At 42.3% G+C, this 25,526-nt stretch overlaps 1 protein-coding gene across 2 annotated transcripts in view; it reads right to left on the minus strand.

Moving 5' to 3' along the window:
- Positions 1 to 10,845: 10,845 nt before the first annotated feature.
- LOC310857705 (ATP-dependent clpX-like chaperone, mitochondrial) overlaps positions 10,846 to 25,526 on the minus strand; it is a 33,682-nt gene continuing 19,001 nt past the window's right edge. For both annotated transcript variants that reach the window (XM_083763504.1, XM_083763505.1), the window contains exons 12-15: positions 22,274 to 22,591; positions 19,759 to 19,851; positions 17,602 to 17,708; positions 10,846 to 14,675 (exon numbers count right to left, since the gene is read on the minus strand). In XM_083763504.1, coding sequence (XP_083619630.1) covers positions 14,582 to 14,675; positions 17,602 to 17,708; positions 19,759 to 19,851; positions 22,274 to 22,591 — 612 coding nt within the window. In that variant the 3' untranslated portion in view covers positions 10,846 to 14,581. The remainder of the gene's footprint in view (positions 14,676 to 17,601; positions 17,709 to 19,758; positions 19,852 to 22,273; positions 22,592 to 25,526) is intronic.

The raw sequence follows: 25,526 nt of genomic DNA on the forward strand, positions 1-25,526 counted from the left end.
TACGACACTGTCCAACACCGCACAATGGTCAGGAAAAGCCTCCTCAACAACAGGCGCTTCTATGTCCAGTTAAATGACCAGAGGAGTAAATGGAAAGCCCAAAAGAACGGCCTCCAACAAGGTAGCGTGCTCGCCCCCCTCCTTTTCAATATCTACACAAACGACCAGCCACTACCCAATGCCTAATGCCAGCGTTTCATCTACGCCGACAACCTCTGCATTACGACCCAACAAGCAGACTTCCAGAAGATTGAGTCTGTCCTTGAAAGTGCCCTCCAAGAAATGTCAAGCTACTACAATACAACCACCTGAAACCCAACCTATAGAGAACACCTCACACACACATAATTTCCTTTCGTGGCCGTTTACATTCGAGGGTCGCTGGTCCTCTCGAATGGAACAGTTTAACGTCATGCCCAGGACGAAAAGATATAGAGAACACCAACATGTCAAATAACAGCAGGAAGGCATGGGCCACAATCCACCGTCTTGGCAAAAACCACACCACCCATAATTCACAACGGTCACAGCAAACTCTGTTGCATCACAACTGGTGTAGGTATTGGATGGAGCCCGCACACCACAGGTATAAGAAAGACGTTCTTTGTTGAAATACTGACAGCGTTTCGATCCATTTGATCTTCATCAGGTCATGTGTACACAAAACATACACTTTTATACTAAGGGAGTGCCCCCATTAAACAATCAAAATACCACATTTTGGTGCCCCTCCCATCACTGCAGGTGTGACACGTCAACCCTGAGTGAGTAGGTGGGGACCCAGACATATTGATGTAAATATAGTCTGTTCAGAAATTGTAGTGCCTCTCATAGAGCTTGTAGGTGATGCAGAGGAGGGAAATGGGTCGGTAGTTCTTCGGGGATAATGGGTCTTTGCCAGGTTTAGGGATTGCAACTACTCCAGCCTTTTTCCAAACAGAAGGGATGGTTTTCTGTGCTATGCATGTGTTCAGCATCCCCACAAGCCAGGTCCTTGCGATAGGTCCCAGGTGCTGTATCATTTCTGCCAGTATGCCATCAATCCCTGCTGCTTTTCCGGGTTTCAACTTTCCCATTGCAGTTTCACGTTCTTCTAAGTCGAAGGGTTTGGTTTGAGGGCTGGCTGATTGTGGTTGGTCTGATACCACTGTGCGATGGTATTCTATGTGGGTCGGTGGCGGTGTTGGTTACAACTGTTGGCCACCAGTTGTGACCAAGACCGCCACCGACCCACAGGAGAATACCATCGCACAGTGGTATCAGACCAACCACAATCAGCCAGCCCTCAAACCAAACCCTTCGACCTAGAAGAACTTGAAACTGCAATGGGAAAGTTGAAACCCGGAAAAGCAGCAGGGATTGATGACCTACTGGCAGAAATGTTACAGCACCTGGGACCCAACGCAAAGACCTGGCTTGTGGGGATGCTGAACACATGCATAGCACAGAAAACCATCCCTTCTGTCTGGGAAAAGGCCAAAGTGGTTGCAATCCCTAAACCTGGCAAAGACCCATTATCCACAAAGAGCTACCGACCCATTTCCCTCTGCATCACCTACAAGGCTATATGAGAAGCTGCTACTCCAACGCCTTGTTGCCACTCATAGATACCAAGCTGACTAAAGACCAAGCTGGTTTCCGTCCCAGCCGCTCCTGTGCTGGACAGAGCTCAACCTCACCCAACACATTGAGGATGGGTTTGAGGGGAAACAAATAACTGGAGCAGCATTCAGAGATCTCTCTGCTGCCTACGACACTGTCCAACACCGCACAATGGTCAGGAAAAGCCTCCTCAACAACAGGCGCTTCTATGTCCAGTTAAATGACTAGAGGAGTAAATGGAAAGCCCAAAAGAACGGCCTCCAACAAGGTAGCGTGCTCGCCCCCCTCCTTTTCAATATCTACACAAACGACCAGCCACTACCCAATGCCTAATGCCAGCGTTTCATCTACGCCGACAACCTCTGCATTACGACCCAACAAGCAGACTTCCAGAAGATTGAGTCTGTCCTTGAAAGTGCCCTCCAAGAAATGTCAAGCTACTACAATACAACTACCTGAAACCCAACCTATAGAGAACACCTCACACACACATAATTTCCTTTCGTGGCCGTTTACATTCGAGGGTCGCTGGTCCTCTCGAACGGAACAGTTTAACGTCATGCCCAGGACGAAAAGATATAGAGAACACCAACATGTCAAATAACAGCAGGAAGGCATGGGCCACAATCCACCGTCTTGGCAAAGACCACACCACCCATTATTCACAACGGTCACAGCAAACTCTGTTGCATCACAACTGGTGTAGGTATTGGATGGAGCCCGCACACCACAGGTATAAGAAAGAGGTTCTTTATTGAAATACTAACGACGTTTCGATCTATTTGATCTTTATCAGGTCATGTGTACACAAAACATACACTTTTATACTAAGGGAGTGCCCCCATTAACCAATCAAAACACCACATTCTGGTGCCCCTCCCATCACTGAGGGTGTGACACGTCAACCCTGAGCGAGTAGGTGGGGACCCAGACATATTGATGTAAATATAGTCTAACATAACATCAGTAGCATTACAAAGTTATTGTGACAGTAATAATTGCTATAGTGTGTGTTCAGTAACAGGAATATTCCTGTCTCTCCAGCTCTTTAATAAATAGAAAAGGGTTTAATCAGGAGTTGTATTAGCCACAGGATAATCTAAGCGGTGGATATTGCTCTTGTCTTTATGTATGTAAATTGTCTTGTTGTTTGTGTTATGTCAAATGCGTGTATGTGTGTTCTGCATACTTGGCTGCTGTGTTGCAAGATAAATTTCAGTGTGAACTGACAATAAAGTACCATATCATATATATCATATCGTCACCTTATTAAACTAATGGCCTAAGTCATAATAAAATGTGACTTAGGCCATTTTAACACACCTTTCAAAATGGGAGTGAATGGGACTGAATGGGAGGTACTGTTACTATGGGACTGATATAATGGGAGTGAATGGGACTGAATGGGAGTGAAAGGGAGGTACTGTTACTATGGGACTGATACTATAGGAGTGCATGGGACTGAATGGGAGTGAATGGGAGGTACTGTTACTAAGGGACTGATACTATGGGAGTGCATGGGACTGAATGGGAGTGAATGGGAGGTACTGTTACTATGGGACTGATACTATGGGAGTGCATGGGACTGAATGGGACTGAATGGGAGTGAAAGGGAGGTACTGTTACTATGGGACTGATACTATGGGAGTGAATGGGACTGAATGGGAGTGAAAGGGAGGTACTGTTACTATGGGACTGATACTATGGGAGTGAATAGGAGTTACTGATACTATGGGAGTGAATGGGAGGTACTGTTACTATGGGACTAATACTATGGGAGTGCATGGGAGTGAATGGGAGGTATTGTTACTATGGGACTGATACGATGGGAGTGAATGGGAGTGAATGGGGTGTACTGTTACTATGGGACTGTCACTCCCATTCAGAGTGAAAGGGAGTGAATGGGACTGAATGGGAGGTAATGTTACTATGGGACTGTCACTCCCACTCACTCCCATTCAGAGTGAAAGGGAGTGAATGGGAGTGAATGGGACTGAATGTGAGTTGGAGTGAATGGGAGGTACTGTTACTATGGGACTGTCAGTCCCACAGTATCAGTACCTCCCATTCAGTCCAAATTCACTCCCATTCACTCACATCCACTCCCCTTCAGTGTCAAATGTCTTTGTGCTCTGATATTATTTTAAACACTCTGTGGCTGACCCTAAACCATGGTCTATTAAAAATAATTGGAATAAAACATTTTGTCTAAGTCACTTACTGCAGAAGTAATTTGGCCTAAATAACGTTTATAATTGCCCAAGTTAAAATGGCATGTTCAGATATTGGCCCAAGTCATTTTATCCTTACATGTTACATGATTGACATACACCTTTATTTGTATGTCAATAGTCATATTGTTTCATATTTTTGGGAATTTAAATAATTAAGAAATATAATATATTCTACATTTGGCACAGTTTTTTGTGTTTCCTGAAAACCTTGAAAAAATGACTTAGGCAATTAGTTTAATAAGGAGTGAATAAAAGTGAATGGGTGTGAATGGGACTGAATCGGAGTGAATGAGAGGTACTGTTACTATGGGACTGTCACTCCCATTCAGAGTGAAAGGGAGTGAATGGGACTGAATGGGAGGTAATGTTACTATGGGACTGTCACTCCCACTCACTCCCATTCAGAGTGAAAGGGAGTGAATGGGAGTGAATGGGACTGAATGTGAGTTGGAGTGAATGGGAGGTACTGTTACTATGGGACTGTCAGTCCCACAGTATCAGTACCTCCCATTCAGTCGCATTCAGTCCAAATTCACTCCCATTCACTCCAAATTCACTCACATTCACTCCCCTTCAGTGTCAAATGTCTTTGTGCTCTGATATTATTTTAAACACTCTGTGGCTGACCCTAAACCATGGTCTATTAAAAATAATTGGAATAAAACATTTTGTCTAAGTCACTTACTGCAGAAGTAATTTGGCCTAAATAACGTTTATAATTGCCTAAGTTAAAATGGCATGTTCAGATATTGGCCTAAGTCATTTTATCCTTACATGTTACATGATTGACATACACCTTTATTTGTATGTCAATAGTCATATTGTTTCATATTTTTGGGAATTTAAATAATTAAGAAATATAATATATTCTACATTTGGCACAGTTTTTTGTGTTTCCTGAAAACCTTGAAAAAATGACTTAGACAATTAGTTTAATAAGGTGACAATATTTTAAAAGAAATCAGGTAGGTGACACATTTTCAGCCAATCAGGAGAAAGTAGCTATTTATGAGCTTAATGTTCCAGTTCTAATTTTGTCTGTTACATTACAATTCCACTTTAATCTGTTTAATCTGTATCCTGACTGCGTTCCTGATTGGATAAAATTGCAGTTTCAGAAAATGCTTTTTATGTTTAACAAAAAGCTGGAGAGACCGGCAGATTACTGTCACAATATAGAACTATTTAACACTGTTACTGAACACACACTACTATAGCAATGATTACTATTCTGTCCTCGTTTGCAGAGGTGCCAACTAGACAGATAGCTAACACATTTGACATTGAATGAAGAATGAATTGACGCTTGAAACTCCTCTTCTGTTTAAAGTCTTTTAGTTTTTGTTGGTAAAACTGTATTTCCATTTTCTTTGTAAAAGTTGTAAAACTAACATAAACACAAAAAGACTTTAAACAGAAGAGGAGTTTCAAGCGTCAATTCATTCTTCATTCAATGTCAAATGTGTTAGCTATCTGTCTAGTTGGCACCTCTGCAAACGAGGACAGAATAGTAAAAAAGCATATGTTTCACAGAGATTCACACGATGAATGGAGGAGATGTTTACTCTAGCTCTGCTTGGCTACTACTGAAAAACACACGCTGATCTGCGCTTATATAACTGACAAAACCACCACTAGAGGGTGCCGTTTACCATAAAATAAAAACATGACTGAACTTAAACCATGCATTATATATACGTGGAATGAAATGCCAGTACAATTACTGTCACAAATTAATATCTATTTAACACTGTTACTGAACACACAATATAGCAATGATTACGGTCACACTATAGAGCTATTTAACACTGTTACTGAACACACACTCTATAGCAATGATTACTGTCACAATACAGAGCAATTTAATTTAGGTAACCAAATGGACCCCAATAGTAGATCTTTACACTCTCAATAGTTCAATTGTTGTTAAGCATCTGCTTAACTTCCAAAAAACTACACAATTAGAGAATGTAGAAGATTGCTACTTTTGATCCTTCGATTATATAATGCTGATTGTAGCATAGCCATAGTGGTTAGTGACTGAGCTTTGTTAACGTGAGTGCCACCCCGGGCACTCACGTTAACTCTTTTCACCGCTAGTCGATTATCTATTCAGCATTTGAGCCTTGATGTACTGTTTATATATGTAAATACTACTATTTAAGCCGTGATTCAGTAGTCGAGTGGGTACTGTCGAGGGTTAGTAAACAATGAGGCTCGGGTTCTACTCCCCGTCCAGGACTGAGAGTGTGTTTTCTTCTAACAAAGCAAAATTGTTTTTGCATCTAGTCGAGGTAACCACCATTGTGAGTCTATAAATGTAACATAGTGGTCCGTGGCTCGACTAGATGCAAAAACAATTGTGTTTGTTTGGTAAAAAGGAAAAACACTCTCGGTCCTCGACCGGGAAGTGAACTCGGGCACCGATGTTGATGACCGTCGACGGTAACCATTGGGCTACTTAAACACTGTTGTTAACTTTTGTAGAAACATCATATATAAACATCATAACAAGTAACATCATAAGTGATCGACGTTTGAACACAAAAACAACAACAGCGTTAAGTATTAAATAACATACCTGCTCCGAAGAGGGACCCGCGATGGTGACGTGGCACTTCCAAACAAACACTGACCGAACTCGGCTCCACGCGTCTCTTCCGTATTTAAGGGCGCCGGCCGTCACTTCCTTCCGGGGTGAGGCCACGCCCGCGAGATTTTAACCGGGAATTTCTTGTAGTCATATTGTAGTCCTTCTACGTTACATCCGGGTCCCATCCGCGTCTCATAGTAAATACAAAATAGCTACATATGCGTGAATCTTTTATACAATCTTTTATATACAATAACGTTATTTGTCAGAAAGGAAGCCATTGAGGGTTAAAATGGGTCTTAATGCTTCCAACTCGAGTAGAATTATTAATGTAACTGTAAAGTGTCCACGATAAAGAAAATAGATGACGTGGAACTTCCTGGAGTAGAACCCCGGAAGTGGCTGACGTCACGCTTAAATACACAATACAGAGCCCGATCTCTAACTTTACAGTGTCCTCGCGGTGGTCTAATGGAGTAGTCATCCGACTTGGAGTCCTAACGTCGTAACTTTGCCTGTTCAAACCCCGTTGGTAATTTTCCTACAACACGAACTACTTGTTTTGTGAGGTTATGGTTAGGGCTAGTTTGACATGCATTAGACTGCGGACCCCCATTTAGTGGCATTTCTATCTCTGGGACCCCCAGCCAGTAGCCTAACGGGGGTCCCCGGACCCCCCAGTCTGTGACTCACTGTGCTATTGTAGGCTATAGGCCTATTGTAGACATTTTTAAAGCTCAGCTCAAGACCCACTTCTACAACATTGCCTTTAATTGATCTTGTATTTTTTATTTTTCCATGTCCTCACTGTAGGCTACTGCATTACTGCTTGTTTTTTAATGTCGTTGCCTTGCTTTTCTTTTATTCTCCATTGTTCTGTAAAGCACTTTGAGCTGCATTTCATGTCATGAAAGGTGCTATACAAATAAAGTTTTATTATTATTATTGTTATTGTAGGTCAGTCCGTAAACACTGAAGTTGGTGCTTTGCATGAAAGTAAGGATAGCACTCAATCCATTGATTCACAATACACAAGTTGTATGGCGTCTATATCGTATGATGACGCCGAGAGGCTAAAGCGGGGAAACGTTTTAGCTGTCAGACTCGCTTGCTTTAGTCGTTGTCTGCATGATAATCACTGCTCCAGGCCAGGGTGCTGCTTTTGTTATGTTTTATTAAAGTTAGAGAACATTACCACAGTGAATCACAGCATAGTAACTAACCCCTCTCTCTTTCCATTCATGAAATGCCGCCTCGCGAACAGCTGACTTTACTATGAGTGACGTAGGGTCACTCATATCAACACCACGTGACCCATATAACTGTCACCAACAACACTTTTAATTATATGTATTACATGAAGCAGACAGCCCTGTGATGAAACCTTTAGAATTACACTGTGGTTAATACGTTTTTATTCACAATGGAATGTTATTGTACTTAATATATCATGGTGTAGCACAGCACAGTAGATTCATATTTCAATCGATCTGGGACATTAACATTGTGCAAAACTCTGTTCAATGAATGGCCTCTTCTGCTACATTAAACATTACTAAACATTAAACGTTACTTATACCTGTTATTGAGACTCCTATAGAGCATGTTGACATGGATAGCTTGGTTAGTAGTATCTCTGTTAGTTAATGCAGTTTGATTAAATGAATAGCCTATTTTATTAGACAAAAATGTCAACAGATGACCGATGTCAGACAGATGTCACCCTCTTGGGGTTCCTAGAAAGATGTCCCTGAGGGACTACTTATTGAAATGACCAGTTGCCCTCTGAAAGATCTGAGGAAACAGCAGTCCTACCTCCACCACACCCGAATATCCCTATCTGGTCAGCATATAATCTCAATCCTGGCATTTGACAGAGCGGTCTTCGTGCTTTGCATTTGAGATGAGATGAGAATGAGATTCAATGTATTGTCAATGTACAGTACAGTACAGCACACCAAAAATACTTTTCGCTGTACTGTACTGTACTGTACTTGTAGGCTACTGTGATTTGATTGCAGCTCTACCTTATGAATGGCAAACACTGATAACAGTCTTGAAGCAGACACAACGGATGTACTGCATGATCACTGGGATATCGATAAGCTTGGACCCAACACCATAGATAGAAGATAGTTGGCTTGATGGAGCCTGGAAATAGGCACATACAGTATACGCTGACTATACAGTATATGGCCCTATCACAACAAGGCTTATACTACCACCATTAGATCTCCACATATATGGAGCTGACCTGTTCTGACATTGCATATGTTGATCTGACCTCATCAAACCCTGTACACTCAAGATACACTCCATATATGGCCAGACCTCACCAAACCCTGTAGACTCAAGACACTGCCCCCACTGCCACCCTTAGATCTCCATATATGGAGCTGACCCGTTCTGACATTCCATATGTCGATCTGACCTAATGAAACCCTGCACACTCAAGACACGCTCCATATATGGCCAGTACAGAATTTATTCCATATGTTGATCTGACCCCCCCATGCCCAACAATCTGAAATGTATAGTCATTTGGGCTCCTAACTGATATGGATGACATCTCTTATTCTTATAGGTATACTGATTTTAGACTGGATGCGGGGGATGGGGGGGGGGCACCAGCACAAATGGCTGTGCTGGAACTTATGGCCTGCAAGTGTGTACGGACCTGCAAGCTTTCAGATTGCTCCTGCCTTGCCAACAAATGAAAGTGCACAGACCTGAAGTGAAACTGATTGATTATGTGATGATAATGATGAATATGACGAATACTGAAGCATTTATATTGATATGACAGTGATGATTATGATGATGTTCATTGGTTAAAATGAGTGAAAGACAGATAATTCTTCATTCTGTGAATCCATAGTTGGTGTCTTTGAAGGCTGATAACAGCAACTAAGCTACCACTTGGGAACTGCTATCATGTTGAAATAATAGGGATATAGACCTTAAAAAATATATATATATTTCATTTAATTGGCATCAAAATGTACTTAAAGTACCCAAAGTAAAAGTAGCCTACTCATTATGCAGAATGTCCCAAATGTATACAATTATTTTGAAAATAGCAGATCTCCGAAGGCTCACAATGTGTCGCATCGCAGCCCATGTGAGCTTGTATATTGGGTATTTTCAAATGCCCAAAATCTAAATAGGGCTATTGTACGAGGGCAAGCAGCATGCGGAACCGCAGTACCATGACCCTGCGGAACCATTGCCCACCACTCCTGAATGAACTGTCTGGTGCTGGGACTCTGGTGCAACGCACAGGTCCTCGCTCTACTCCTGGTGAGAGCAGTAGTGGACCTGGTGAGACGTAGGAGGGGCCCGGACAGGAGACAACCCACAGAGCCAAGTCCCTCCATGTGCCAGAAGCGTACCTCCCAGCCCTGGCAGAGTAGTTCTGGAGTAGTTCCAACGGATTGTGTGCCCCTGGTTTTTCCCTAGTGGGACTGATTGAGGGTAGCTACTGGGACGTAAGTCGGGACTTGATCACTCCCGGCTGGGTCGCCTGAGTGAAGTGTATGATGTTGAGAGACCCGAAACCCCGTTGACCTCAGCATACATCACTGAGGATACGTCCCAGTTGCATCCATGCAATGTTTTTTAGTTATAATATAATATAATATAATATAATATAATAATAATAATAATAATAATAATAATAATAACATTTAAAAAATAAATAATGTAACTAGAACTGCACTCTGTCGAGTGCATACTTGCTTGTTGCACACTAGTAGGCCATAAATGGCCAACTAGTGCGCAAGCAGAGCGCGCAAGTCCTTTCGACCGCTGTAAACTGTCAAATCTCAGTATCTCTGTGAAGGAACGTTTGAAATGATTAATGTTTAGATGTAACTATTTGCTACCTACTTTATACATATAAACATATAGTATTATTAAGTATGATTCAAGTTTCTATCTATATAAGAAATACTGTTTTATCGTTGTAGATATATTCTGGATCCCTTTTTAGTTTTTCTAGTCATACACATACCCTTAGGTCTCTATGCCTGGCATAGCTTAGCTGTGCTTATGCTACCACCTAGCGGGCAGAAAAAGTGTTAAACATACAGTAGCGTAGCCTATCGGTACCAAGCTTTCATTTTTGAAAGCCTGGAGGAACGCATTGGCCGCTCTGGTCTAAAATTGGGAGTCAACCCTTCCGGGTGGGCGTCGCTCCAAATGATGTGACGTAGCGCTGCACTAGGGGGGAGAGGAGGGGCCGGGGGTGACTGACAGATCAATGAGATCCAATCAGGGCGTGCGCAAATCTCAGCCGCGACCCGCCCCTCTAGACCAGAAACCTAACACGTTAGCTCAGGCTAAACATACAGTACCAGTGAGCTGGACTGTTGCATACGTTACTGTACACACATATTCGGCTAATCACAAGGAATCTGTACAGACATACATTTTATTTATATTATTCCAATGATCACATCAACAAATTTAAAGATGCACAACCTTTGGAGGAATACAGCTGTAACTGGAGAGATTCTTTTTTAAAGAGGGACCGATCAGGACACAGCACAGCTACGCTCCATTCTACCTTGCAGCGACACTGCATGGTTCTCCACATCCGGCTCGAAGGACCACCAGCAGTCCAAATGGACCCTTGACGGGTCTGCAACTCTTGACTGAACCAAATGGACCCGTACGGGTCCATTTTGGTTCCATTTGGTACACTGAGGATTGCACTGAGGATTTTACAGTGTAGATGTGAGATTCCAGTAATAGTTTAGTTAAGATATTCGTAACCTTAAAAAAAAAGAAAATATTTACATTTTTGAAACCTTGCCGGCGTGACTCTCCATATTTAAACTTTCAAGTTCATATATGTATTCCCATAATAAACTGTCATAATAGTGTCACACAAAAACATTAAATATAGCCTAGATCTATAAGCTCACAACAGAGCTTGCTTGTGTGCGTGCTATAATTATTGAAGCATTAACCCATTCTGGACAGGGACCCCTTTTGGTGTTTTAACTAAGCATTATGTTATACTTTAGCTATTGAAAAATAGCAGATCTACAAGCTCATGGCGCGCTACGAGCTTGTAGCTTTGCTATTTTAGAAAAATCGTGAAAATGGGGCACAAATCTTTGAATATATATTCTTTCAGAAGACTTTTCGACATCAGGCCCAAATGGATTAAACTTTATTACTTTATATTTATTCCCATAATAAATTGTGTCACACAAAAACATAAAATATAGCCTAGATCTACAAGCTCACAACAGAGCCTGTAGAGTGTAGATCTGCTATTTGTTCCATTTAGAAGTTTGTGTGCGTGTGTGTGCTATAAATATTGAAATACATTGGCTCTCCACTGTAAAACTCCCCAGTGTTAATTTGACTGTATAAGGGTCCATCATGTGGATCCCCGGTGGTCCCGGACCGTAGGTTGAGAAACGTGGTGTTGTGCGTAGACCACAGCGCAGCCTGGTGGTAAAGGATTGATTTACACGGAGAAGTCTGAGGGTGTGATTGTAAACAAAAACAAACTAAAAACAATCAAGTTTATACACCATTGGTTCTCAAACTGTGTGAGCTTGTAGATCTGCGTTACTGTATTCATAAACAGCGTGCCGTCACACACACGTACAGGGAGCACATTGGGATTTTATTACCTAATTATCATTCATATTAATATTGCAACATAATGTATACAACTATAGAAAGAAATTGATCTGTATTTCTTCGCGAACTGAGGCAAATGCTAAACCCTTTTTTGAGTGGTGCAACCACTCCAAGGAACAGCAATGTCCGTGTTCACCTATGTGTTCATGTGTCTATGTGTTCACCTATGTGTTGGTTAATGAGAAATGCCAGAAACAGAGAGAGATAGTGCTGCACTGTTGCCTGCTAGAGAGAAGGGCGGGGGGGGGGGGGTTGCACCACTCAGTTCACACGGGTGTGATTTTTTTAACCATGTTAAACCTGGAGTCCCTGTTTGTCAATTATACTGTATACAAAACTTACATTTATTTGATCTTATTTATATATACTTTTCACAGAGTTCCTAAATATAAAATAAAATAAATTGCGTCGGGGTCGTGACGCATTGTGAGCACGTGGAATTTCGCTATGACTACAGAAGTGTTCTTCAGCCTATATGTTCTCACCGCAGTGCAGTGAACAGTGGATCAGTGATCAGAGTGGCCCGGTACAACAGTTCGATCCCGGGGCGAGCTCCCGAGAGTTAGTGTCAGTGTCCTTGAGCAAGACTCTGAACCCCTAATTGCTCCCGATGTGCAGGTTAGTGCCTTGCATGGTTTCCTCTGTCATCTGTGTGTGAATGGGTGAATGTAATGCACAATCTATATAAAGGTGTGTGAATGTGTGCGTGTGTGTGTGGGTGAATGTAATGCACAATCTATGTAAGGATGTATGAATGTTGTGTTACTGTAATGCACAAGCTTTGGATACAAAGTGCTATACAAATGCACCGTTTACTATCTATTGACTACAGGTGTGTCTGAACCACTTGAACCGTTCCGTATGCTGGGGCAGCCGTTCACCAAACATGGCCGATGTTAAATAGCTAGAGTGTAGATGGTAATCACTGCTATAGAGCAGTGCTATTCAAACTTTTCCATATCAAGGCGCCACGGAGGACCACCATTTGTGACTAAATTTGACAGAGGGACTGCCTTTGGATTATTTTGAATTTTCATTTTTTCATGTCATATGAAAGCAGGGAATCATATATATAGCCTATTGGTTGTTCAGTTTGACCCACCAGTTTTGGAGATATGGCTTATAGAGTAATGTCTTGCAGAGAAACAGTGAGTTGAGAAAACAGGCTTGAAAGGTTCACTTCTGTGGTCTCTAACATTACACCTATAGCTACATGTTTTAAGTTTATTTCATAATTTCCATTTCAGCTCCGAAACTTATTTCAGACATGCTCTAGTATGTGAAGAGTCTGCCTGTGCTATTAACTTATTTAAAAAAAAAAGGTTTTCTCCTCTGGTGAAAAGCTGGGGTTTGCGTGATGGCAGGCTCTCAGTCAAATCGGGTCATATTTGATGACATTTTGCCTCTCAGACTCGGAAAACTAAAGAATACTTTGCTGTCGTTGAATACGATTGAGAGACAACAGGCAAACATTGATCAAAAATATAACAATTCTTCAACATTCAGACTTCTTGTTAATGAAGTAACGCAGATTACCCAATAATAATTCTTAAAACTCTTGATTGTTTAAATGAAACCAAATTGGACCCATACAGGTTTTCATTCACTGCACACACTGTACAAATATTGATCTGCGATGTGATATCATATTACACATAGCAGATCTACAAGCTCACAATGAGCTTGTAGATTGGCTATGTTAAGCATGCAACCAAGTGTAAAATGACTTATACTGGATCTCGTGTCCACTATAGTCCCTTCATTTTAGTCTAGTTTTTATTTGTTGACGAAATTGTCAATATATTTAGTCTAAAAAAGGTGGTCGACGAACATTTTTTGTCTTAGTTTTAGTCGACCAACACTGGTACTTCCGACAAAATCCCTCTTAGTTCCGCCAATACGCTCTGAAGCATACTGTAGGTCTGGGCCAGTGTGACTTTTTACGCCTTTAGTCAGACAGTAGCCCAGTGTTTCCCAAAGTGGGGTCCGCTAAATGATAGTTTGGAACCAAATGGACCCTTATGGGTCTGTAACTCTGAGAAATGGTTCCATTTGTACACTCTCAGAGTTAAAATAATTATAATAATTTTACAATATAAATTGGGGGTCTCCGAGATAGAAATTCCATTAAATGGGAGTCCGTAGACTAATGCATGGCAAACTGGGGGTTCTTGAAACGGGTTGAGAATCACTGCTAGAGCCGTGAAAATCTTCTCTTATAGGGGTCCCTAGCTGGCATATCAGTTCAAATGGGGGTTCGCGGGGCAAATTAGTGTCAATTTGGGGGTCCTTGACATGAAAAAGTTTGGGAACCACTGCAGTAGCCTATCCTGTATGAGCTCTCGCTCCCGATTGGATGAAATTGGTATCCCCCCCCCCCCCGACCGGAAAACTACTACAGGTCCACACAGGATGGACACGGTGATGAGACGCTGGCTGCTCATTGGTTGGTTGGGGGGGAGGTGAGGCTGCTGATTGGTGGGTTTGGAGGTCAGTTGTTGGCGGCGTCTGCCTGCTGAGGCCAGTTGTCTTCATCCAGACCAGAGTCTTCCTCCTCTTCTGTCGACACCTTGGTGGGAGGAGCCCTGGAAATCAAAACAAGTAGTAACTATCACTATAGCTGTCAGCCTGTCACCATCACCCCACTAGACAGTAGAAAGTAGTATCTATCACTATAGCTGTCAGCCTGTCACCATCACCCCACTAGACAGTAGAAAGTAGTAACTATCACTATAGCTGTCAGCCTGTCACCATCACCCCACTAGACAGTAGAAAGTAGTATCTATCACTATAGCTGTCAGCCTGTCACCATCACCCCACTAGACAGTAAAAAGTAGTATCTATCACTATACTGTAGCTGTCAGCCTGTCACCATCACCCCACTAGAGAGTAGTAACTATCACTACATCTGTCAGCCTGTCACCATCACCCCACTAGACAGTAGAAAGTAGTATCTATCACTATAGCTGTCAGCCTGTCACCATCACCCCACTAGAGTAGTAACTATCACTACAGCTGTCAGCCTGTCACCATCACCCCACTAGACAGTAGAAAGTAGTATCTATCACTATAGCTGTCAGCCTGTCACCATCACCCCACTAGACAGTAGAAAGTAGTATCTATCACTATAGCTGTCAGCCTGTCACCATCACCCCACTAGACAGTAGTAACTATCACTACAGCTGTCAGCCTGTCACCATCACCCCACTAGACAGTAGAAAGTAGTATCTATCACTACAGCTGTCAGCCTGTCACCATCACCCCACTAGACAGTAGTAACTAATGTATCATGGCCCATAGCACTTACCCCACCCCCTTAGATAGCATTTCTGTAGACTTAGATAGCATTTGATAGACTTATAGCATGTTATGTAGACAGCACTATAATTGCATTGTATGTAGTCATAGCACGTCATAGTACATATGTATAGCATAGTAGTATATATGTATAGTTTATATGTATAGTTTCATTATAAAGATATTCCACTGTTACTTTCTTAGCTTACGCATGTTTCATGATAAATGTTTTTATGTGATGTATTCCCATGCTTTTTTGTTCTTGCTTAATGTAAATCGCTCTGGATTAAGAGCGTCTGCTAAATGCCTAAATTGTAAATTGTATCACTATAGCTGTCAGCCTGTCACCATCACCCCACTAGACAGTAGAAAGTAGTAACTATCACTATAGCTGTCAGCCTGTCACCATCACCTCACTAGACAGTAGAAAGTAGTAACTATCACTATAGCTGTCAGCCTGTCACCATCACCCCACTAGACAGTAGAAAGTAGTAACTATCACTATAGCTGTCAGCCTGTCACCATCACCCCACTAGACAGTAGAAAGTAGTAACTATCACTATAGCTGTCAGCCTGTCACCATCACCCCACTAGACAGTAGAAAGTAGTAACTATCACTATAGCTGTCAGCCTGTCACCATCACCCCACTAGACAGTAGAAAGTAGTAACTATCACTATAGCTGTCAGCCTGTCACCATCACCCCACTAGACAGTAGTAACTATCACTATAGCTGTCAGCCTGTCACCATCACCCCACTAGACAGTAGTAACTATCACTATAGCTGTCAGCCTGTCACCATCACCCCACTAGAGAGTAGTAACTATCACTATAGCTGTCAGCCTGTCACCATCACCCCACTAGACAGTAGTAACTATCACTATAGCTGTCAGCCTGTCACCATCACCCCACTAGAGAGTAGTAACTATCACTATAGCTGTCAGCCTGTCACCATCACCCCACTAGACAGTAGTATCTATCACTATAGCTGTCAGCCTGTCACCATCACCCCACTAGACAGTAGAAAGTAGTAGGCGTGTGAGGTGCCTTGCATGGTTTCCTGACTTTCCTCCACCATCAACGTGTGAATGTTGAAGTACATTGTAATGCAAAGTGCTTTGGAGAAAAGCACTATAATTATGGCAGTCCATTTAAACCTGTCGACGCCAGCGTCCTCACTTCCCACATTCACACACCGACCGACTCATTGGAGGCAATGTAGGGTTAAGTGCCAGTGTCTTGCCCAAGGACAATTTGTCATGTGGACCGAAGGAGCCGGGATTCGAACCCGCCGATCCGCGGATCAATGGATGAACTGCTCTACCTCATGGTAAATGGTGCATTCATAAAGCGCCGCTTATCCAAGGCGCTTTACATAGATTGTGCATTACATTCATCTATTCACACACATACATTCATACACCAATGGTGGAGGAAACCATGCAAGGCACCAACCTGCACATCGGGAGCAATTAGGGGTTCAGTGTCTTGCTCAAGGACACTTCGACCCCAACTCTGGGTTTTTTCTTTTGTCTTGACTTGTACAGCACTTTGGTCGATGACAGTCGTTTTTAAATGTGCTTTATTTATAAAGTTTGATTTGATTTGATTTGATTTAGAGTTCTCAATCTCTGCCCGAACCCGACCCTATATACCCGACGTTTTCGGGTATAGAAAAAAAACAAAAAACATGCAAATTAGTCGGGCCGTGCCGAGCCTCGAGTTCTGTGATTTTCCGTGATCGAACTGGGAACCTTGTGGGGTTGGATAATCTGTGCACGCACGCACGCGCACACACACACACACACACACACACACACACACACACACACACACACACACACACACACACACACACACACACACACACACACACACACACACACACACACACACACACACACACACACACACACACACACACACACAGCAACTAGTCGACTATTCAACTAGTCGACTAGTAAATCCACTAGTCGCCCTTGACTAGTTGATAAGGAAAAAAAAGGGGGGGGGGGGTTATTTTGTTGTTTTTTATTTTGTCTCAAGATCAGTCACCAATGTACACATATTTTTAAAAATAAATAAATAATATATATATTTTTTCATATAATAGGTAGTAGTCGACTAGTAAACTAGGCAACTAGTAAAAATGACTAGAAGTGAATGCCCTAACACACACACACACACACACACACACACACACACACACACACACCTGAGGTACGTGGGCTCAGTCAGTCCTTGCACCACGTCCTTGTTCAGCTCCACAGCTATGATGTCAGAGTGAGGGACCTCAAACATGGGCTCCAGCAGCAGTTTCTCCTGCAAGTCACCACACGCACACACAGCTTTTATGAACGATGATTCAAAAACATTTTCAGCCGAGACCGAAAATTTTCCTAGAAGCTTTGTCATTGGTAAAAAAAATAATTCACACCCGAGTGGTGCAACTTGAACTCCCCTCTCTCTATCCCCCCCCCCCCCCCCCTCCCTCCTCTCTCTCTCTCGCACTGTCTCTCTCTGTTTCTGGCACAACTGCGTCCCTACTGGTACTCATACTGGTGCTCATTAACCAACACATACATAGGTGAACAACACATAGGCGGACACAGACATTGCTGTTCCTTGGAGTGGTTGCACCACTCAAAAAAAAAACAATCAGGAAGTAGACGGGCAAATCGACCAATGACAAAGCTTCTAGGGAAATCTTTGAATGCAGATTATGGCCCCTAGATGTTTTTTTTTTTTTTTTTTTTTTTGTGTGCTTAGGGCAGCTTTAAAACATTATTTAACAGTGGAAATACCTGACCTACAAGCTATATCCACTATTTAGGTTTTTATATATTAGTAGTATTGTTTTATTTTTGTTTCTTTTGTAAAATATGTTTGAAACAATGCAAAGCAAATGTACTGTAAGAAGGGAAATACATTGCACAGTTTGGGAAACACTACAGCCCAAATAAGTCCATTTGTCCAAACGTTGACTGGTGACCAGTGACCTCTACTGGCCAAATGCAAGACTGCAGTCAAATGAAGCAGATGGGCAACGTCATGTTCTTCACATTCAAACATTCAAAGAACCACCATGTCTCTGAGAGCGTGACACTAAATGGACCCGTAACTCTCAGAGTTGCAGACCTGTAAGGGTCCATTTGGTTCCAATCTGTGCACTCTCAGAGTTGCAGACCTGTAAGGGTCCATTTGGTTTCATTTGTACACTCTCAGAATTGCAGACCTGTAAGGGTCCATTTGGTTCCCTGTGTACACTCTCATAGTTACAGAACCTGTAAGGGTCCATTTGGTTCCATTTGTACACTCATAGTTACAGACCTGTAAGGGTCCATTTGGTTCCAATCTGTTCACTCTCATAGTTACAGAACCTGTAAGTGTCCATTTGGTTTCATTTGTACACTCTCAATTACAGAGCTGAAACTTTTCTTTGGGTGATGATTAAAAAATATCATATAGTTTTGGATCCGTTTTTTATTTGACCTGAAAAATGTTATAAAATGAACGAGTTATTGTAGGCCATTAGAGCAATAAGGCGACGCTGTCAGAGATTCCATTGGAGTTGATAAAGTGTCATCTCATCATTGCACCACATCTTTGCAACGGTTGCAACACAAAGCATTTTTGAGGTAACAAACGCATTACGTCATTTTAAAAGTCACAGATCGCCTAGAACAGTGGGTTCTCAAACATCAAGGACCCCCAAGTTGACATGTATCAGCCCACAGACCCCCACGTGAAAATAAATACCAGGGACCCGCCCATAAGAGAAGATTTTTGCGGCTCTAGCAGTGATTCTCAACCCGTTTAATTTCACGGACCCCCCCAGTTTGACATGCATTAGTCTACGGACCCCCCATTTAATGGCATTTCATTCTCTGGGACCCCAATTTATATCGTAAAATCAATGTTAATTTAACTCTGAGAGTGTACAAATGGAACCAAATTTTTTCAATAGCTAAATCATAACATAATGTTTATAACACCAAAAGGGGTTCCCGCCCCAAAAATGTCTTTAATTAGGGAGGCCATAAGGGGCGTTAACCCATTCTGACCGGGCACCCATTTTGGTGTCGGCATCATGTTATGCTTTAGCAATTGAAAAATAGCAGATCTACAAGCTCATATCGCGCCACCGAGTGGCGCGATACGAGCTTGTAGGTGTGCTATTTTTGAAAAATCGAAGAACGATTCAGGTCAGAATGGGTTCATCAGACCAGTGTGTGTCCGGCGGAAACCTCGTATGAATCTGATCTCAGGTCAGAATGGGTTCAACCCGACCAGTGTGTGTCCGGCGGAAACCTCGTATGAATCTGATCTCAGGTCAGAATGGGTTAAGGGGTATAAGAGGTGATGATCGTACCATGATGGATCGCAGTCCGCGCGCTCCGGTCTTCCTCTCCAGTGCCAGCCTGGCGATGGCACTCAGAGCGTCCGGGGTCACGTTGAGGTCACACTGGAACGAAAAAGAAGAAAAAAAAAGACCACCACATTCAAAGAACTCATTCACCACCACAGTTTCTCCAGCCCCATTTAGACCAGGGGCCGATTCTAAGAAGAAACAACAATGGCTTCTTGACCCATTTAGGCCTTTTAGTCTTCTAAATCCTGACAGTTTTCAGGAAAAAACCTCATGTTTCTATTATGTAATTGGCTGCCGACCCCCATCTGAAAATATGTAGTTCCAGGATTTGAGTTAAAAATGTTGGCTCTGAAAGAACATAATTATATTAAAAGATTTGCGTCACGTTTTCACGACTTTAAAAAAAATGGCAGACCTACAAGCTCGTATAGATCTGCTATTTTTCAATAGCTAAAGTATGAACAAGGAAAACAACCGCACACTGTCTTCAAATGCAGTGACCAACTTTTATTTTCAGGGGAATAGCAACGTTTCGGCCTATGCGGCCTTCATCAGGCTATCTTTATGAACACAAATGGGAAAATCCTTTTTGTAGGCTGTCTGGCCTAAAGGTAAGCCTATCAGAACAAACGAAAAGACATGACATCACTCAACTTAAGGTGACAGGTACTCATGTGGTTAAATGAGAACAAAAAAGTCATATAAAAACTCAATACACCCGTGCAAAGTAATAAGAAAAAATCATAATAATCCATATTAATCATCATGACAGTATACAAATGGTAATATTGTTAAATAATAAAGTATACAAAAATCATGATCAAGAAACATATCGCAGGTTGAAGCTTCATGAGAAACTTTCCCTGTGAAAGACAAAAGGGAACAGTTTGCAAGAGGTAAAAAGAGCGAGAGACAAGAAAAAAAGTTTTCGGTCACTTGCATTACCACATTCTCTCCCCACTCGGGCGTCATAAAGCCGCTTTTTAATAAACACTGACATGTCCTGACGTCCGACCCTGCTCTAGCGCCTATTTTTTAAACACAAACCCCTGTTTGTAAACAAGCGAGGGCACAACATAAAAGATACGCTTGTTCATGCAGACCAAAAGGCATGCGCCTCTACCGGCCAGCCAGACACTGCTAGCCCCGCTACCCAACGGCAATTACCGCTGCGGCAGTTGCGCTCAATGCAACAATACATATAAAACTTATCATTTTGGCCACCCGCATTCAAGCAAAGTGTTTCCCATTAACCGTGTCATTACTTGCGCTTCCACTCATGTCATTTACATGCTGCGCTGTCCTTGTGGTTTAGCCTATGTGGGCAAAACCACTAGGAAACTAAAGCTAAGGATAAGCGAGCGCAAAAGCTCTATACGAAGAAATGGTAGAGATTACCCAGTGGCGGTACATTTCAATGATCACAGGCATGACATTTCTTCTTTACGTTTCTGCGGCATTGAACAAGTTGATCCGCCACACAGAGGTGGCGATCATGATTTGCTGTTAAAAAGACGTGAAGCATTTTGGATCTTCACACTACAAACATTGCCACCTAGAGGCCTTAATGATGAACATGTATTAAATGTCATGCTGTGATCTTTGTTTTTATCCTTCAGTTTGCTCCATATAGTTTTTAACTTTTTGTATTGTTGATGATTTGATTTTGTACTTGGTTTTACCTCTTGTAAACTGTTCCCTTTTGTCTTTCACAGGGAAAGTTTCTCATGAAGCTTCAACCTGCAATATGTTTCTTGATCATGATTTTTGTATACTCTATTATTTAATAATATTACCATTTGTATACTGTCATGATGGCTAATATGGATTATTATGATTTTTTCTTATTACCTTGCACAGGTGTATTGAGTTTTTATATGACTTTTTTTTTCTCATTTAACCACATGAGTACCTGTCACCTTAAGTTGAGTGATGTCATGTCTTTTCGTTTGTTCTAGTTAAAACCCCTAACAGTTTTCTGAAAGCCCTTGTGTTTCTATGTCAGTAAGTCTGGGGTCCACCTATGCTTTTCTATGGCATAGGCAGCTCCCGGCAGGATCCGCCGGGAGAATATAGACACAGCTGCGCAACATGAGACTAATTAATTAGAGCGACAGAGAGAGAGAGAGAGAGAGAGAGGAGTGTGTGTGTGTGTGTGTGTGTATGTGCGTCCATTTAACAAAGGTGCAGACGATCAGAAATCAGCAGAGAGTGATCGACGTTTGCGCTACTCTATGCCGAATTACATATTTTCAGATGGGGGTCGGCGGGCCAATCACATATACATTCTAGGGGTCCTTAGTTTGAGAACCACTGACACAGAAACATAGGGGTTTTTCAGAAAACTGTCAGGGTTCAGAAGGCATTGTGTAGAATCGTTCCTGGGTCAGTTTACCTTGTCCATGTGGAACAGCGCGCGGTACTGGGGTACCACGGTGTTCCTGGGTTAGTTTACCTTGTCCATGTGGAACAGCGCGCGGTACTGGGGTACCACGGTGTTCCTGGGTCAGTTTACCTTGTCCATGTGGAACAGCGCGCGGTACTGCGGCACCACGGCGTTGCGCGGCTCCGTCAGGATGCGCACCAGCGTGTCCTGGTCCAGGCCGTGCAGCGGGACCACCACGGGCAGCCGGCCCACGAACTCGGGGATCATGCCGAAGTCGATGAGGTCGCGCGCCTCCACCAGCCGCAGGAGGCGGTCCTTCTCCTCCATCTCCGCCACTGCCGCGTCCGCGTCACTCTCGCGCCCTCCTCCCCGGACGTTGGCCAGGTCGGCCGCGGCCGCCGCGCGCCGCCCCACGCCCAGGTTGGACGGCGTGCCGAAACCCAGATACTGCGGAGGAGTAAACGGTAAAGATACTGTTATTGTTGATGCGAGCAAGACGCGCGAACGCGGGAAGCGAACGCAGCTGTGTGTGCGCGTGTGTGTTTTTGTGTGTCCTATGGTGGCAGGCGGGTGGTGTCACAGTGTGACACACACACAGACAGACAGACAGACATGTTCTGCCTGGGTTACATAGTAACTAGGGCTGTGAATCTTTGGGTGTCCCACGATTCAATTCAAATTCCGATTCTTGCGGTCACGATTCGATAAAAAAATCGATTCTCTATTCAAAACGATTCTCGATTCAATACATAGGATCTCATCACAATCTACTCCAGCCAACTGGAGTGACTATACTACAGTAACTTGAAAATGACTGAAGACATGATGTTCACTGTGATTAGGGTGAGCTTACATTTCATATCACAAACAACATGTAGTGAAAACTCCTGTAACTAACTAAATAAATCGATTTTTGGAAATGATGAATGGATTTTGAATCGTTCATAACGGGAATCGTGATTATAATTCGAATCGATGGCTCAGTGCATTCGCAATTATTATTATTGTTGTTTTGTTGTTATTATTATTATTATTATTATTATTAGTAGTAAAGGTAGCCTAAGTGATTTTTTTTGGTTAAAGGTAAAATCATTATATTCTGATAGTAATCATTGCTATAGTGTTTGTTCAGTAACAGTAGTCTCCCCGTCTCTCCAGTCCTTTAATAGAACAGAAAATACATGTAGTAGCCATTTATGAACTTGATCTTTATATAATATTAAAATTGGAACTAGTGGAAACTAGTTCCAATTTTGTCAGCTCCTTTCTTTGCGTCATCACTTACGATTCCACTCGTTTAATCTGTATCCCTGACTGTGTTCTCTATCCTGATCGGATGACATTCCACTAGTTTAATCTGTATCCCTGACTGTGTTCTCTATCCTGATCGGATGACATTCCACTCGTTTAATCTGTATCCCTGACTGTGTTCTCTATCCTGATCGGATGACATTCCACTAGTTTAATCTGTATCCCTGACTGTGTTCTCTATCCTGATCGGATGACATTCCACTAGTTTAATCTGTATCCCTGACTGTGTTCTCTATCCTGATCGGATGACATTCCACTAGTTTAATCTGTATCCCTGACTGTGTTCTCTATCCTGATCGGATGACATTCCACTAGTTTAATCTGTATCCCTGACTGTGTTCTCTATCCTGATCGGATGACATTCCACTAGTTTAATCTGTATCCCTGACTGTGTTCTCTATCCTGATCGGATGACATTCCACTAGTTTAATCTGTATCCCTGACTGTGTTCTCTATCCTGATCGGATGACATTCCACTAGTTTAATCTGTATCCCTGACTGTGTTCTCTATCCTGATCGGATGACATTCCACTAGTTTAATCTGTATCCCTGACTGTGTTCTCTATCCTGGATCGGATGACATTGGTATCCCAGTAGTTTCAGTTTCTGGAAGTGCATTTTCTGTTTTGTCTTTTGGAGTTCTAAGCATTATGCTACACTTTAGCTATTGAAAAATAGCAGATCTACAAGTAGGTCTGCTATTTATTTATTTTTTAATCGTGAAAATGTCATGTTTTAGAAGACGTTTGTAAACGAATCAATCAAGAATCAGTCAATCCGAAGGAGCTCCAGAGTGGCTCAAAGATGGCGGAAAGGGATTCTGTGCCAGCGCCTTGCCTTTTCCATGGTGTTTCGAGTGCAGAGGGGACACGGAACGCAACTATGTTGTGCACATGCGCGGCGCGGAAAGAAGGGTTTTAAGGTCAGGGTACTCATACGACTGAAGGCTGTTAGGTTTAGGGTACCTCAGACCGGTGTTGATTTCGTCGACTAAAACGATGACAAAAAATGTTCGTCGACTACCCTTTTTCATTGACGAAAACTACATGGAAACTAAATACAAAGTAAGCTATGATGACTAAAATAAAGACTAAATATATTGACAATTTCGTCAACAAATAAAAACTAGACTAAAATGTTAGGAAGAGACTAGTGGACAAGACATCCATTTTACACTTGGTCGCATGCTGATAATATACGGCATCAAGGCCCGCAAAATACATTTTTGTCGACTAAATCAACCGTAGATTTAGTCAACTAAAATCTCATGACATTTAGTCGACTAAAACTAGCTAACACTAAAATGAAATGAAAAGTATTCAAAAGACTACGACTAAAACTAAAATCTAATTTTGCTGCCAAAAACAACACTGACTCAGACCTTCAGACCGATGGAACGGTTTTAGGGTTAGAGTCCTCATAGTCTCACGTATAGCCAGACAACTATTCCACAATCTCCGAATGCTATATATAGAGTCTGGAGCTACTCCTCCCGAAATCTGAGGAAGGAAGCTGCCATTTCCTTTCACTAAAATATATTAAAAAATGATCTGATTAATTTGTATTTCTATTTCTGCTAAGCAGCAAGCTATATATGCTTAGGTGATTTATATTTAGGATACATTTGCGGGACTGTAAAGACTTTATTGCTTACTCGCTTCCGTTGCTCCAGACTGTATGACGGAAGCATTTATATTTTACTCATGATCAGAGCTTCCGTTGCTCCAGACCGTATGACGGAAGCATTTATATTTTACTCGTGATCAGAGCTTCCGTTGCTCCAGACTGTACGACGGAAGCATTTATATTTGACTCATGATCAGAGCTTCCGTTGCTCCAGACTGTATGACGGAAGCATTTATATTTGACTCATGATCAGAGCTTCCGTTGCTCCAGACTGTATGACGGAAGCATTTATATTTGACTCATGATCAGAGCTTCCGTTGCTCCAGACTGTATGACGGAAGCATTTATATTTGACTCATGATCAGAGCTTCCGTTGCTCCAGACTGTACGACGGAAGCATTTATATTTGACTCATGATCAGAGCTTCCGTTGCTCCAGACTGTAT

The sequence above is a fragment of the Protomyctophum parallelum genome (assembly GCF_964188405.1).
Source record: "Protomyctophum parallelum genome assembly, chromosome: 4".
Taxonomy (NCBI): domain Eukaryota; kingdom Metazoa; phylum Chordata; class Actinopteri; order Myctophiformes; family Myctophidae; genus Protomyctophum; species Protomyctophum parallelum.